The 15,760-nt window shown below is 39.7% G+C and overlaps 1 protein-coding gene across 3 annotated transcripts in view; it reads left to right on the top strand.

Annotated features, from left to right (window-relative positions):
• GRIK2 (glutamate ionotropic receptor kainate type subunit 2) overlaps window positions 1-15,760 on the top strand; it is a 461,921-nt gene that overhangs the window by 411,392 nt on the left and 34,769 nt on the right. For all 3 annotated transcript variants that reach the window (XM_081856951.1, XM_081856953.1, XM_081856952.1), the window contains exon 15: window positions 11,952-12,177. In XM_081856951.1, coding sequence (XP_081713077.1) covers window positions 11,952-12,177 — 226 coding nt within the window. The remainder of the gene's footprint in view (window positions 1-11,951; window positions 12,178-15,760) is intronic.

Here is a 15,760-nt window from a genome sequence, read left to right on the forward strand (position 1 = left end):
ACACTGCAGGAAGCAAGCTAAAAGATGCACCCACCCACAAACATTGTTCCTTTCCCTCTGTTTCTTAGGCAGCAATAGCATATGTAGGTGTTGACGGGAAAATTTTATTCGACACAGAAAAGAATCTGAGCCAAAGAGTAATCCCGGGCCTGCAAAAGTAAGTTTGCATTAAAAGACAGCATTAAGAAATTGTGGAGGATTGTATTCTGAACTAAAGAATTCTGAACCTCAGTGACATCACTACTTAAGTCCGAGACCCAAACTAGATGTGACACAGCCAGCCACACATCCTACTTTTTATTTGTAAGCCAAAAGCAGTTCTGGAAGCTGAATTTGAACAGTTGAATGTACAGAGGAGAGGGGTATTGAAAACAAACCCTATCACCTCCAGCTGGATTTCAGATCAAAATGACTCATCAGGACCCTTTCAGCATATAGGGATGCATCTCTCTCTCTCTCTCTCTCTCTCTCTCTCTCTCTCTCTCTCTCTCTCTCTCTCTCCACCCCCCAATGGATGGGAAAGCAGCATAGCATGGCAGGTGGTAGTGCTGAGTTGGAAAGCAGAAGGAGGGGGAGGGAAGGATTTATTTATATATATGAACAGCATATCTATAGTTTGTGATAATGTATGTATTTCTGAAGTAGAGGATTCAATCACTATCCATTACATATGCTGCTTCTGACTTACACAAAGTGCTGTAGCAGCTAAATTAAAACAAGATGGCACTGTCAGGGCATGTCTGAATGCAGGTGGGGATATATGATGGTTTGAAAGTGTGGATTTGATTATCCGGACCATACTTTTAACTTCGCATTTACACTGACTCCATATTACTACAGTTGTTGGGAGCTATGAAAGGAGAGTTATGACACATCCTAGCCCTACTCTCTGCTTTCCTACAGAAGCTGGGTGGGAGAGAAGACACATGTGCTAAGGAAGGAAATTATCTGTTTTATGTGTTTGACTACCTCTGCCTCCCTCTGAATAAGACACCTAGGAGGATTGGTCCAGTTCACTTCTCACAGGGTATTAGTGGTACATATGTTAACATCTTTGCATGCCTGCATGATTGCTGACTGCAAATGCAATGGAGCCCACAAATGAACTTATAGCTTGTCCACATGACAGTTTTGGGGAAACCTCAGGCAGGTCAAATAAGACTGAATACATGGCAAGGTTGTAGACAAGTGTTGTGCTGTGCTGTATGGTGACTCCTTTTTGCAGATACCTTTCTAAACTAGCATCATGGGAAGTTTGCTTTATGATGCAACCTGAGCCACAACTTTCCCCTTTGGAGAAATCTTATTACTTAAGATTGTCACAAAGAAAACTGATAGTGGAGTAATCTAGAATTAACTGTGAATTCATTAGTGTTATCAAGTATTTATTTTGAATACTTACACTAATTATCTTGGGCTTCCTAAAGCCAAACATACAACCCCCCCTTTTTTTTTTGCAGAACAATCGGGCTGCACAGTGGAATTTATTCTGCCCAGCACTGCATTTTTCATTCCATGTAGCACCATTCTTGGCAGGAACACCTTTTCTACCTTTCTTCATTTGTGCTCTATGGACCATGAAAACTGCCATTACAAAGGGAGAGAACACTGTATGAACTATGGTGTGTGTGCGTGTGTGTTTTTATCACTTTTATGCTGACACAACAAAATCGGCTAGTTAACTTAAAGCTTTACAGGCCTCAGCAGTTCTGATAAAAGAGAGAAGGAGAGAGAAAAAACCGAGGTCGTGGAATGGAGGAGACCAGTCAGATAAAATGAAAGGCTATCTTTCATCTTTGATTCCTTACCTTGAAAACTGAAGACAAACTATGGTGCTGTAGTTGTTGGTGGCATGGAAATCAAATTCAGGCAGAAAGGAAGGTTATGTCCACCCTCTCTCTTTTTTTAAAGAAAAAATAACGAAAGATAATATTATCTGAAATATTACTGGTGTGCAGAAATCCATCCTTGGTTGGTTGCATGATCGTCCTTAAAATTGTATCTATTAGACTTGCAGCCAGCAAATGAATGCTTAAGATGAAAAGTGAAAAGTGAGTAATTCACCAGAACAATACAGTATGCCACAGGTATTATGCCAGTGTGGCAGGCAAAGATACAACTGCAAGTGTTCAGGATCAAGGGATATCCTTTTCCAAACACTGGCTAACCAGATGCCTATGGGAAGCCCATTAGCAGGACACGAGGACAAGGAGCCTTTTCCCACCACTGTTTCCTGACACCTGGCATTTAGAAACACCCTGCTACTGGGCTTCCGGGTTGGCGCCATCGACTAATGGCGGATTCCCTCCGACCTCCGGAGGGAATCAGCTACGCAGGATCAGGTCTTGTCCGCGGCGGCGACGTGGGGACCCTTAAAAATCACAGGCGCGGATGCCTGTGAACGTGGTGACTCGGCAGGCACAATTTGCGCCCCCCAAACTGCGAAGGAGCCTTTTTAAAGGCTCCGGAACGGGGATGGGGTGCGGCGCGGTGCTGTAAGTAGACTGCTCCTTCTGCGGAGTGAAGCCGCAAGCCATTGTCGGAGAGCGTTGACTTTTTCCTTGGAACAATTGGACTTTAAAGTAGCAACCCGTGAGTAATACAGAATTTGGAATTTAAAGGAAAATCTTTGTTGAATTAGGAACGAGCGGGGAAGGGTCAAAAAGGAAGTCTGCCCCCCCCCCCTTTGTAAATAATCTAAAGCAAAGAACCTGCTATCTAAGGTCGAGAGAATCCTTTCTTTCTTTTTCTAAAAGACTCCAACCTTCATGGTTTGACACTATAAGAAACTATAAGAGGATAAAAGATTAACTTTGAGAGTTGAAGTTTACCCCCCACCGGACCCGGGAGCATCCTGCGAGAGAGCCTGAGAATGAAGTATTGAAGAGTTTGACAGCTGTCAAATTGGCTGTCAGCAGGAAAAAGAGAACTTTGTTTTTATCGCTTCTGCTGGTTATATTTGTTACAATTTGTTGAAAATAAGGAAGGGCTGATACAAATTAACTTGATTATTGGATTTTAGCTGAAAGACATTAAGGAACTAAAATCCCCCTAGAGGGGGTTTAGGACATTACAAGAATGGCTGGAGGAGGGAAAATCCAGACTGAATTGGATAGAACATTTGTTCTCTTGGGAAAGTTACAAGGTGAAATTGATGTTTTGGCTACAAGCGTCACAACTTTGGTCTTAGCAGCAGACAACATTGTTGAAGCTGATAAGGATTTGAAGCAGAAAGCCCATACAATTGGACAAATAGAGAAATTTGAGAGTCATGAGAATATGGAGAAGGAGACATATGCCGCCCCTGAAGAAAAGGAAGGAGGAGCTGTAATTTTGCAGATGTTAAAGGAGAGTTGTAATTGGTGGCCTGACATGAAGGCAACAAAGGAGAATAAAAACTTGATGTGGAAAGCCTGGCCTGAATTGGAGAGCCCAAAACTGAGAGATCTCCTCATGTGGAGATCTGAAGACCGAAGGATTATAAATTTGATTAAGGTGGAAGTTGGAGCTTTGGGGACATTTGGACTTGAAAGGAGTATGAAACAAGATTTGGAGTACCCCATAGGCTCTATCTTTAAGTATGGAGGGCTGGCCGGAAAAAAATATGGATCCTGTTGGGCCGAAGCCTCTCCGAGATTTGGGGTTTAACATTAAGGACTATCAAAAAGGCCGGCAGAGAGGAACTGAAAGAGATTTAAGAGCCTCGGACGTGAGATCTCCAGGCTAAACAATATATTGAACTGATGAACACTTGTTGGGGACTGAAACCGGGAAAGGGGTGGGTGGAGTCTGGGAGCCCAAAGGGTATAGAACTATAACTTGCTTTGTTGCTACTTTGTTTTACTATCTGTATGGAATTGGGGAAAGCCATGGAAGGGAAATTTCGGTCGACTTTAGGGGAAATGTTTAAGAATGAGTAACAATGTATAAGTACCGATGTTTAAATTTGGATAAGTTAAAATTGGTTTTCAAAATGGTTTAAATTAAATTAAAATAAGGTAATAAGGATTTGCTGAATTAATAATTCAAATTGGAATACAAGAAGGGGAGGTGAGAGGAGGTCTGAGAAACAAGTTAAATGAAAATAAGTAATTGAAATTTTATGTGTTTTTAACTGTTTTTTAAGTTTTGGATTTTTGTATTTCTGTTATTTTTTGTTTAAATTTGTTTCTGTGTGTTTTTTGAAAATGCTAATAAATATGAAAAAAAATTTAGAAACACCCTGCTACTGATGTGCAAACATGCCTACCTTAGTGAAAGTAATAATAAACAGATTAGAATAATACAATGTATTTGATTGTTGTTTTGTACAAAGAGAACTGTCTCAAAGTGACTTAGCAACAAATAAAAATCAATTACACAAATGTTTTATATTCAGGAAAATTGCTTTCCATATCCCTGAGGAAAATGCATAAAGCACATCTGTTAAGAGAAGTACACACAAATGCATTTTAATTTTTGTGCTGACTTTGTATTTTTTTTATTAAAAACATGCAAGCTGTTGAGAAAATTGAGGGAAGTGAATTTAAGATTGGGATTGAGGCAGCTTCACATTGACAGATTCAGCTTCCCACCATTCGAAGGCAAGAGACTCTCCATGGGCCCTCCCTGCTCAGTAAATCTAGCATCTCACTGTCATTGTCACCAGCTGCTGCTTTTCCTCTTCCTTGCCAGTGCTACCAGAAAGCTGATGAACAAAGAGGTGAGTTGAGAAACAGTGAGGAGGAAGAGCTAACCCAGGGGGCTCCTGTTTTGGGCCACTTATCGAGTATGGCATCTTGGCAGATGCCCACCCATGCCTACATTTGAAGGTAGCCCTGCTTCCACCTTTTCCTCCTCCCAATGCCCCTGCTCTTAGCAGCTTTTCTCTTTTCAGTGTCTCAGGAGGAAGACATACCTGGGAGACAAGTTTAGAGTGAGGAATCAGACTGGGTAAGGGCTTAGTGGCCTTATCTCTGTCGTGTTTCCATTTTAAATCCTTGCCTTCTAAACATGACACTTAAAAGAAAATTTGGAACACACGTAAATTATTTACACATACCTAATTTGTAGATTGGTCAAAGCCAAGGGATGACTTCATTGTACTTCATGCTTCTCAGCTGGAGCTTTTGCTTTTCGGGATCATTTCACAATCCTTCTTTAAGTGATTGAAATTGAAGGTTGTTTCCTTCAGCACAATACCACTTGACGAGTGCCAATCACTGTATCTGTCTGCTTGAAATCCTATAATGTCTCCTATTATGATGAGTATATGTTTGATGAATACAACATCGCATTGGACTTCCACCTCCATTGCTAGACTTTATTCTTTCTTTCTTTTTACAATGATGCTGTAAATATTTTATTGTCTTTAACAAAGAAAATGAGAGGCATTTTGAACAGGATTCTAGATTGCGCTGCATGCAATATATCCAACAATCTGTGACTGCATTTTGTCAGATGAAAAACCCAGTTAAAGGTGAGTATCTTAGCTTACCGTTTGTGTAGGATGCAGTGTGGGAAAGTGATGTATGGACATTCAGATTGAAGTGGAAAAGAGAAGAACTACAGGGAACCAGGCAGAGGGCCTTCTCGGAAGTGGCGCCAACCCTGTGGAACGCCCTCACATCAGATGTGCCTGACATTTAGAAGACATCTGAAGGCAGCCCTGTTTAGGGAAGTTTTTAATGTGTGACATTATAATGCATTTTTAATCTTTGTTGGAAGCCACCCAGAGTGGCTGGGGAGACCCAGCCAGATGGGCTGGGTACAAATAATAAATTATTATTATTTTGAGGTTGTTTTTAAAGCAGTGGCAAGTGGAAAGTTCTTCCAAACCTACAAATCACTAATCATTCTCTTCCTTGATTTTAAGATTTAAAAAAAATAAAAATTAATACAAGCCAAGTAGAAACTCAATCCTAAATATATTTACTGGGAACAACAACAACCTAATTGGTACTTTTTGTTTCTGAAATGTTTGAATATGCAGCAACTTTACCATCTTGTTTTCTATCAGGGAAGTTGTGTGAATTAGCATTTTTCTGAAGTAGTATTTTGTACATTTCTCAGGTGGAAGTGCTGCATCCATGAAAATGGTTTGTAGATGTAATTTGCCTCAAGAACAAATGCGCAAACTGATCCCATGCCTGGTGAATTTGGTGAAAGGGGGTGTACTTAGATGGAACTATTAGAGTTTTGTGTAATATAAAATTGTATGGACATTGATACCCAAATCCTACTATTCTGTGGTTGTGTCACATTGTACAGTGCAGATATCAAATCCACACACACACACACACACACACACACACAGGCCCACCAGATGCTGCAAAGAGAGACTGCAAAGAAATCTGAAGTGGTCCCTTCACTACGTTTTTATTGCACTATCAGTGCAAAATTGGAAAGTGGGAGAAAAGCACATGCATACTATCAAGTGACGCTTGAGTTGATGGCCAACACTTGTTCCTTTGTTCCATCATGGAATGGCTACTGCCTGATCTTCCAATTAAAGTTTTCCAATTAAAGATTACAGAGATAAAGCATGAGTGGAGCCTGTTCTCATTTATTTAATACAAAACACCTAGGCAGTAAACTGGAAGGGAAACATGGAAGAGTGCATTCTATGAATTTTTTCAGAGCAGAACCTGTGACAGCATCCCCTAGAACACTAGGGTAATGGATGGATTCTCCTTTCAGGTGAATGGGGTGATAATGATACTTACTCTTTTTACTATTGTTTCTGGCACCAAGAAAGTCAGAACATGAAACCGACTTCCTATTTTATTACTGTCAGTGGATGTACATGGTGAGCACAGCTTCTGCCATTCCTGGACTCTTTTTGAGGGTGTGGCAATGAGGACTGCCCTGGTGCACTCTTACACTTCAGAATTTACCGCAATACCATCATGCATAAGAATATCAGAACAGTTTTAAAGATGCTTCCCTCCGTCTCCTGCCGCCCTAAATTCGCACAGCCATGGGAAAGCTCAATGCTTTCATTATGTTTACATTCATGATCTCTGACACGTAGTTATCTTTCCGTGATCTTTAATTTATGAGTGCTGAAGAAGCCATAAAGCAGTCTCTCCTCTGGATGTCATTGCGATATCTTTCGGCTTGAAGCACCAAGTAGCTGAACTCTTTGATTCCCTTCACCTCTAATTGTCTTGCTAGTCAGAATGGGCTTCAGAGTTTCAGAGTCATTACTGTCTTCCCTCTTCCACGCGAAATGTCACAAATCATAACTATCTCACTTTTAAATTGCATTACCTCATGCATTACAATAGAAAATAAGCTTAATAAATTATGCCACCACAAGTTTTCCCTTCCAGATATCATTTCTAGTTGAGCAGATTATTCCCTGTTAGATCAGATCCTTCATCAAAGCAGCCGGTAGATGAATTCATCAGAATTCCTTGCTTAATGGAAGCTGGAAATGCAAATATAACTGGTAGGATGTGTCTGCAACAGTGTCATCAGTATCAATCTCAAAACCAAAGTGACCAGAACCTATTTGGTGTAAGAGGAGAAAGGAAGAAGCTTCTCCTTCCTGCTTTCTGTTTGATGCCACCATTGCTGACATCCTAGTTTGCTGGTAATTAAGCTAAGGATGGGCAAGATGGCTTATTTATTAATTACTTATTTCATGAAATGTATACACTGCTTGATAGTTGTTGTTTTTAACCATCAAAGCAATTTATATATTTTTTTGAAAAGTTTACAGATGGGGGCTGATGGTGAGTAGGGGTTTTAGGGTGCAGTCTTAACCCTGGTCATGCCACGGAAGGGCTTAATGCCCCATCGGGAACCATGGAGCTCACTCTGGTCAGGGAAGGTAGGTTGTTTTTGCTATGCCTGCCGAAAGCTGGTAGAGCAAAATGGCCCAGAACTCCTGCTGCAACTTGTGACTTGCTGCGCAAGCTTTGGAGCCAGTGGATCCACCATAGGAAATGTTTCTCTACAACCAGGCCTTTGGCTGATTGAGCATTCTATGGCCTTTCAAGTGTTTTTGTGAGAGGAGAGTTGCTGGTTCTGTTCCGTTCTTGTTTTAGTATGTATTTTTTTTGTTCTTGCGTGTGTTTTCATGTTGTGAGCCGCCCTGTGATCTTCAGGTGGAGGGCAGTGTACAAATTAAACAACAACAACATGTGAGATTGCCTTATGCTGAGTCCGACCATTAGGCCATCTCCCTCAGTATTTGTCTACACTGACATGAAGTGGCTTTTCAGGGTTTCAGATGGGAGTCTCTCCCAGTCCTTTCTGGAGATACTGTGAATGGTACCTGGGACCTTGTGCTTGCATAGCTGGTGCTCCAATGCTAAGCAATCATCCTTCCCTTGAGCTACGGTTCTTCCCTACCTCTTTAAATCTCTGCCCCGTTTCAGAGATTTTATGCTGGCTATCACCCGCAGACACGAGGGCTAGAATTTTATGATTTCAAAAGAGATGAATGCTGCAGTTTTCAATAGAAAGTTTTGGGCATTGTAGGCTGCAGCTTGAACACCCCTGTTGTTTTCTAGTTGTTGTCACTGAGTTGTTAAATGCGCTATAAATGCTTCAGTCCATTTATTGCTTCTTCTGTGTTTCTGTGGCATACTTATTGTTCCTTGGGGGCAAAACTCAGTTGCATACACTTGAGACAGACTTTTAACCAAAAAAAGGGGGGGTTAGTTGCACATGTATGTTGTTACATAGGTTTTCTTGTTATTTGAGAACACTGACCTTTTTCGCCTGTTCTTTAGACTCATTCTGACTCCTGTGAAAACTGCTGTGCAGCATGCAGCTCAAGTGTATTTTCTTCCAGAGTAATATTGATATAAAATGAATACAAGCACAATTTGTTTTCAGACCACAGCTTGCACAACAAACCTTTGTTTGTGTGCGATCCCCATTCATTATATGTTCTTCTTTCTCTGCTCTTTCTCATTCAAATGTCCCTGCGATCAATAGTATATATGATAGTTTGGCACCATCTCAGTGAGTTCTTGCAGATGGATATAAAATTCTATTTTTATTACCACTGGGTCCTGGAAGTGTTTGAATGATAGATTTACAGAAGTCCCCAGGCAAATTGAAATAAGCCTTGAATTGTATCTCAGCAGGGATACTAGGTTATCCTTATTCAGAATAAATGTTCCTCTTTTTATCCCACATATACCACTAATCCTCCTTGGGGGCAGAAGCTACAGATGCCAGTCAGCTCAACTTTAGAAAGGTCTGCAGTGTCAATCTTGTGCTCAATCCCTGTCCCAGAGCTGGAGTTGTACTTAGGTGCAAAGTTGATATTAGCACATGAGAGAAGAAGCTTGTCATCTCGTCTTGCCTATTGCTTTCTGGAGTTGAGTTCGCTGAAAAGGAATTGATAATACAGCACTTTCATTTTTATTTATTTTCTGCATTTCTGTTATAACCCAAAGCTGAGTTCTGCTTGTGGCACAGAAAACACACACATACAAACCTTAAAATACAGTATAGAATAATAAACACTACAACAGATATATGCTGAGCTAGGATCTTGACATTTGTGTTTTTAACATGAGAAGATCCAGAATGAAATATCCTTCTCATATTCATTTATACTGCATGTAGCCTCATCTGATAAAACAGTGGTCATCAACAATTTGGGGAGCACATTTGGACTTTTGAGGAAGGGCACCACAAAATGGTGTGGCCTAACATAAAATGGTTGCTACCTCCAAAATAGCAGAAAAAGAAAAGAGAGGGGAACATAAAATGATTCAAATATGGAAAAATCTATTCAATTCTTTTAATTAACAAAAATGGCAATCTTTTCCCCGCCGTAAACTTTAATAGGTAGAAATGCAACAAGTTAAGCCTTTTGTAGCATGGAAATATAATTGTGTGAAGATGCACCTGTCTGCAGCTTTATTTCTCTTATTTTGCTGCCTGCCAGTGATGTGGAGCAGTCATCTATTCATAGGCTTTAAAAATGTGTGTGTTTTGGGGTGGGGGAGGAAATACAGGGATCACCTGTCACTCATCTTGCTGCCTGCCAACCACATGGTACAGTCACCATGCAGCTTCTCTTAAAGAGCTTCTTGAAATTTGGAAGAAATGTCAGAATCCTTCTCTTGCTGCTGGGTTTATTTCATTGCCTGCTGGCACGTACAGCAGGCGGCCACTTGAGAGGGGCGTCAGTGGAATATGGGGTGGAGGATACGGTAACCCCTTCTTGTCCGGCTGCATGCCATATAGCAGGGTTCTTCCCAAAAAAATATGTGATATGCTCAGTGCAGATGCATCTTGCTATTATCTCCTTTGTCCTTATCATCACCCCTTTTCCTGATTGTTCAAAAATTGTTGCGGGAGGGAGCGCACTTTTGAGGCATTCTTATTACCATCCCATTTCCGCCCTTACTGACTCACAGCTGGGATTTTTCCCAAGTTGTTTGGGGAGGGGGGAACACAGTGCCAAGACAGAAACATAATCTCCTCATCATACTAGTCTGGGCAAGTATTGTACAATTGCTACTCTAGTGAGTTGTCTTTTCTGTGTTTTTACCTTGTATTTCTATTCTTTTCTGTTTCGTATAGTAAAAAACAACAACTTGCCATGCCTTTTTATTTGTGTCTATGACTGGATGTAGTGATTCAAAATTACAACTACATTACTCCATCCATGCACAAATATTTCCCTCCTGTCTTACTATTATTATCACATATTTAAACTTTTAATAGATAGTTGCTCAAGTCAACTTGCAATAGTCTGAGCCTCTTCATTATTTTCCACCCTTTCCTCTGTAACGATGTACTTATTAAATAGCTTGCTATCTTGCTGTGAATTTTCGTCTGGGGTTTTTAGGTACTTTACACATTGCTGTTGTTATTAAAACGAAAGGTAATATGTACGCAAGCTATTAGATTACCAACTTCCAGAGAGCCTTTACAAGTTGAAGAGTTCTTAGATGTTGTGAAGATCTCAAGCACATTGAACTGCTGGAGTTTAAAGTTGCATGGTGACAACTAAATTGAAAACTATTTGTATATATCTTGGGTCAGCTACAAGGTTTCATCAGCAAGTAATTCACAAGGAAAACACTTTTTCTTTACTCTTTAGCACATGAAAGATAGTTTTTACCATTACAGTGACTGGTTTGGTTATTTTTTCTTAGCCTGCAACACTGTTTTATTATGTTAGATTTCAACTGCTATATTTTCAACATTTGGTGACTGCCATCCCCATGTGATAACCTGTCATATGATATCTGTCTCAAATGGAGGCTTTTCAATATGCAAAAGTCATATCTGTCAACAGTAAGTGAGGTGGAACCATCATATGATGTGATTTTGTGAATTCTGTTGGTCTGGGGGCACTATCTTGTGCAATGTTGAATTCATATCACTGTACTCGGAGCTTTGGATTCTGATGACCAACTGTTGACATTCTTTGAGAATATAGCCAACAAATAATAAACTACTATGGAAGAAAAATTCATAATCAAATTAACGTTTTCTGCTTCCCAACATATTTTCTACTTTGTCAGTGTTTAGGCTAATGGAATTAGCCATCAAACTGGTTTTTTTTAAAAAAATTGGAATATTTATTCTGAATGTTTAAGCCTGATGAGGAAAGATATTTTCATACAGAAAAGTTTTTTTTTCCTATTATGCATATATTTGTCTTCATTTCCTTCCCTCGAGGAATCCTGCAGACTGTCGTCCTGTCAGAATGCAAAAGATTCATAACAAAGACGCTTAGTTTCACAAGATGATATTTCTTAGGGACTTTTGGCTGAAGCCACACTAGCTAAAGCAATTTGATCCTGGTGTATGAAATGCAAATTTATAGTAGAGCTGTGTGCTGCCTGGTCCAATAAAGATCCTGCCTCAGCCTGTGTTTCTTAATCTGTGATCCATTGAAATTATTACCATTCTCTTCAAATAAATTCTCTTCTTTATTGAACACTTTCTCTCTATTGTGCTTATGAATCTTGCAATTTCTGTTTCAGAAATCAAGAATAGCCACGTATGAAAAAATGTGGGCCTTTATGAATAGCAGGAGGCAGTCGGTGCTTGTCAAAAGTAACGAAGAAGGTATCCAGCGTGTACTCACCTCTGATTATGCCTTCCTAATGGAGTCAACTACCATTGAGTTTGTTACACAGAGGAACTGTAACCTGACACAGATTGGTGGCCTCATAGACTCCAAAGGTTATGGTGTCGGAACTCCTATGGGTAGGTTGCATGCCTTTCTTCTCTTTTTGTTAAATTGCATGTGCAGCAATAGCACCATTTCCTCCCTTTGCTGGGTATTAGCTGGATTATAACAGCACCATGTGCTATTAGTAATATATCCATATTTAATATATTTATATGTTGCTTAATAAAAAAGTATATAAGCACTTTACAAAAGGAAACAAACTAAATTAAAGAAGCTAAAACATGGGAGTGCCATATAATACAATAAATATTTTACTAGTAGTGTACCTTAACCACTTCTTAAGAGAGGGATAGCCTGTTGAAGCCCATGAGTCTTCAGCCGCCATTTGGAAGAACATTTGGTGCTTCCCATACTACAAAGAAGGGAGTTCTTGAAGGTTAGTGCTATTAGGAGAAGACCTGCTTGAGTTTTACTTTTTTATATAGCTGTGTGATCATGTTGAACATTAATGGGATGATATATATGTAAACACTCAAAGTGCCATGATCACCATCATTATAATTACCTTTTTTCCATCAATATGGATATGGCATATGTTTTTAGCACACGATTTGTCTTGCCATTGCAATATAGGAAAGTCTGTGGTTGCCTGTAAAATTCAAGGCCCATTCTAGGGAGGTCTGTGTTTTTCTGAAGCGAATACGGTATTTTCCTTGAAAAGGGAACTTTCATCAAAGGTTACTGTAGATCAGGGATGGAAAACCGGCGGCCCTCCAAGTGTTTTTGAACTCCATCAGCCCTTGCCAGCATGGCTATTAGTTGGACATGGTGGAAGTTGTAACCCCACAGCACTTGGAGGGCCACAGATTGCCCATCCCTGCTATTCCCACTGGTGTTATAATGAATGTGTCAGTCGTGTGGCATGTTTGGATTTAGGGAGTACCTTGCTGGAGTACCAGGCAGTGAAGTACCTCTCTGGTGGAATATCTAAACTCATGGCTGAATAGCATCCAGACTAGTCCAATTGCTTTAGTGGAACATCAGTGTGCAAGCTGATTCAATAATAACCATAGACAGGACAGGGATCCCAAACTTTTTTGGACACATTTGGTAACCTGAGAAACTATGGACCCCCACCATAAAATGATTATCATTGGGGAGGCTTTCCTTGTCGCAAAATGATTGTTATGGGAGACATGTCTTGTCAAAAGGTAAAAATAAATTCTCAAGAAACTGTGTATGAGCTAGAGATTGGGTCTGAACTCCAAATATCAAATCTTTTATTTGCCCTTGCAAAGCACAACAAAATAGTCCCCTTCACCTAAGATGCTTAGAGAAACACATCCACCTGCAAAGACCACAAAGCCATTCATCAGTCCCAAATAAAAAAGGGAAATTCCAACTTCAAAAGTCAGAAACAGGTAAAGCTGTGTCTTTAATGTACAATGTACTCTTGATCTGCCCATTAAAATAAAATTAACAGTAAAGCTAAAGCATTTTCCATTTCTATTCCCACCCCATTATATAAACAAACAAATAACAAACATTAGCTGCTCTTAGCTTGCGGGAATGATCATGATCTTCTGGCACCTATGCACAATTGTGTGCCAAAATAAATTTCCATGCATATGTTGATAACTGTTATAAAAATTTGATAACTCAATGAGGGAGAGTTTTATTTTCAGATACATAGCCCATGCTGTTAAAAAAGCAGGTGTAATTAAGCAGTGTTATAATAGTGATGAATTTAGGACTCCCAATAGGAAAGCCAGCCATCAGCGTCCCAGAACATGTAAAAATCTTTTGATATAGAAGGATAAATTATTCCCAACAATTCATTTTATTAGAAATGTTTGCCTTAAATGTTGGAAATAGATAATTTGTTGCTAATTTGTGAACGAAATATTGAATACATTATTCAATGCATTTGAGTAATGGTTGCTATTTTCTTCACATACCTGTAGAATAGATGCACTGTGCAGGGATGGACTTTGGTAATATGGTGCCCTGAGCGAGGACAACATTTGGTGACCCCCAAATATTTCTTAATTTTTCAACAATTCATTTAGGAACGGTTGCTTTTTAATAGATCTTCTCGATAGGTACCCATATAAATATAGGTACTGTTGTTGTTGTCGCTGCTATTTTGCACCCCTCAGCTCAGTGCCCTGTGCGGGAGAACCGCCTGCACCACACTAAATCTGGTGCTGCACATTGGTGCACAGTGAATGACAGCCTGCTACATAAATATTATTTTGTGAAGTAGCATGTAATAATGGAAGTGGCAAAATTTGTGAGAAGGAGATGTTCTGCAAGCACATTGCCTTCAGTTATCCAGGTCCCATGTATAGAATTCTTCACTGGAATATTCAGAATTGAGAAAATAGATGGTGGGTGATGCAAGTGAGAAGTTAAATACTGTGTATCCACATAAACATGTCTGCATATCAGTGCCTGGGATGTGCAAGTCAATAGGTAGCTATGGTAGATAGAGGTGCCTGGAAGATACACCTTGCTGCTTTATGCCAGATCAGTGAAAGGGAAATCAGCTGTTATTCAAAACTTAAGTGTCAGATCAACCCATTAACCTGAAATGCATAATTGAGACCTGGGTCATGTGGGTGGTCAAACTGTGTTTTTTTGGCACATTATCTTCAATTTTTCTGCCCCAGGTGGTCATCAGAAGACCTTGTAACTATGAGTTTGCTTTTCTCCCCCTCTCCCTCCCAAGCTGTTTTCAGTTTGTGTCATGTCTTTTTAGATGGTACATCGGAGAGCAACAATTGCTTTTTAAAAAAAGTAATCTAGAACCCACTAGGAGTCTTTTTTTGGCTGAATAAAAAAAAAATGTGAATAAGTTTTGTCAAGACCATTCAAGGAAAAATAAGCAAGCAAGCTAGAGGGAAAGAAATAGCCAGAGTGAGCCAGAGTGCACAGAATAATAAAAAGCTGTGGTACATTTAGCTTCAGCTTGCACACTACAACTCACTCTACTTATCTAGGCTGATATGCCTAGATAGAGAGAGAAATCTATGGATCTGTAAGAATGCCCAATGTGTATGTGGTTATGTCACTTGATTACAACCATGGTGGATTTGGAGAAATCAAAATTACACATTGACTTTTCACACCAGCAACAGATCCACCTACTGTATAAGATATGTCCAGTGTGACTAGGGATGAAATAAATCCACCTAAGATTATAGTCAAACCAATATATAAGCTGTATGTCTGTCTATCTATCCCAGAATCTGTGGTACACATCACACAAAATGAAGACAACTTGGAATTTCATCGTGGCAGATGTTTCATTCTGTGTTCAGTGGTTTGCCAGGAATATTGAGAGCTACATCTCAGTATCACCCATATCAGCAAGCTGAATGGATGGATGAATGAATCTTTATTTACATCAGCCATCGGCCATAGCAATAAAACAACAATACGATATACAAAGAATAGAAATAACAAGTCAATTATATAAAATACATTTTAGGGTTTTGAATCAATAGTCAAACAGTGGATCTTTATTCTAATTGCCCCAGCTAAAAACCTTGCAACCTTTGCTGTCACCTGCTCATCTTATCAGCAAGTTGCTGTTGGCATCCATCTGTCTTGAGAAACAGTGGAGTGCTCCTCCTGGGGTGAAGTCAAACCACT

This window comes from Podarcis erhardii (assembly GCF_964252035.2).
Source record: "Podarcis erhardii genome assembly, chromosome: 3".
NCBI classification, from domain to species: Eukaryota; Metazoa; Chordata; class Lepidosauria; order Squamata; family Lacertidae; genus Podarcis; species Podarcis erhardii.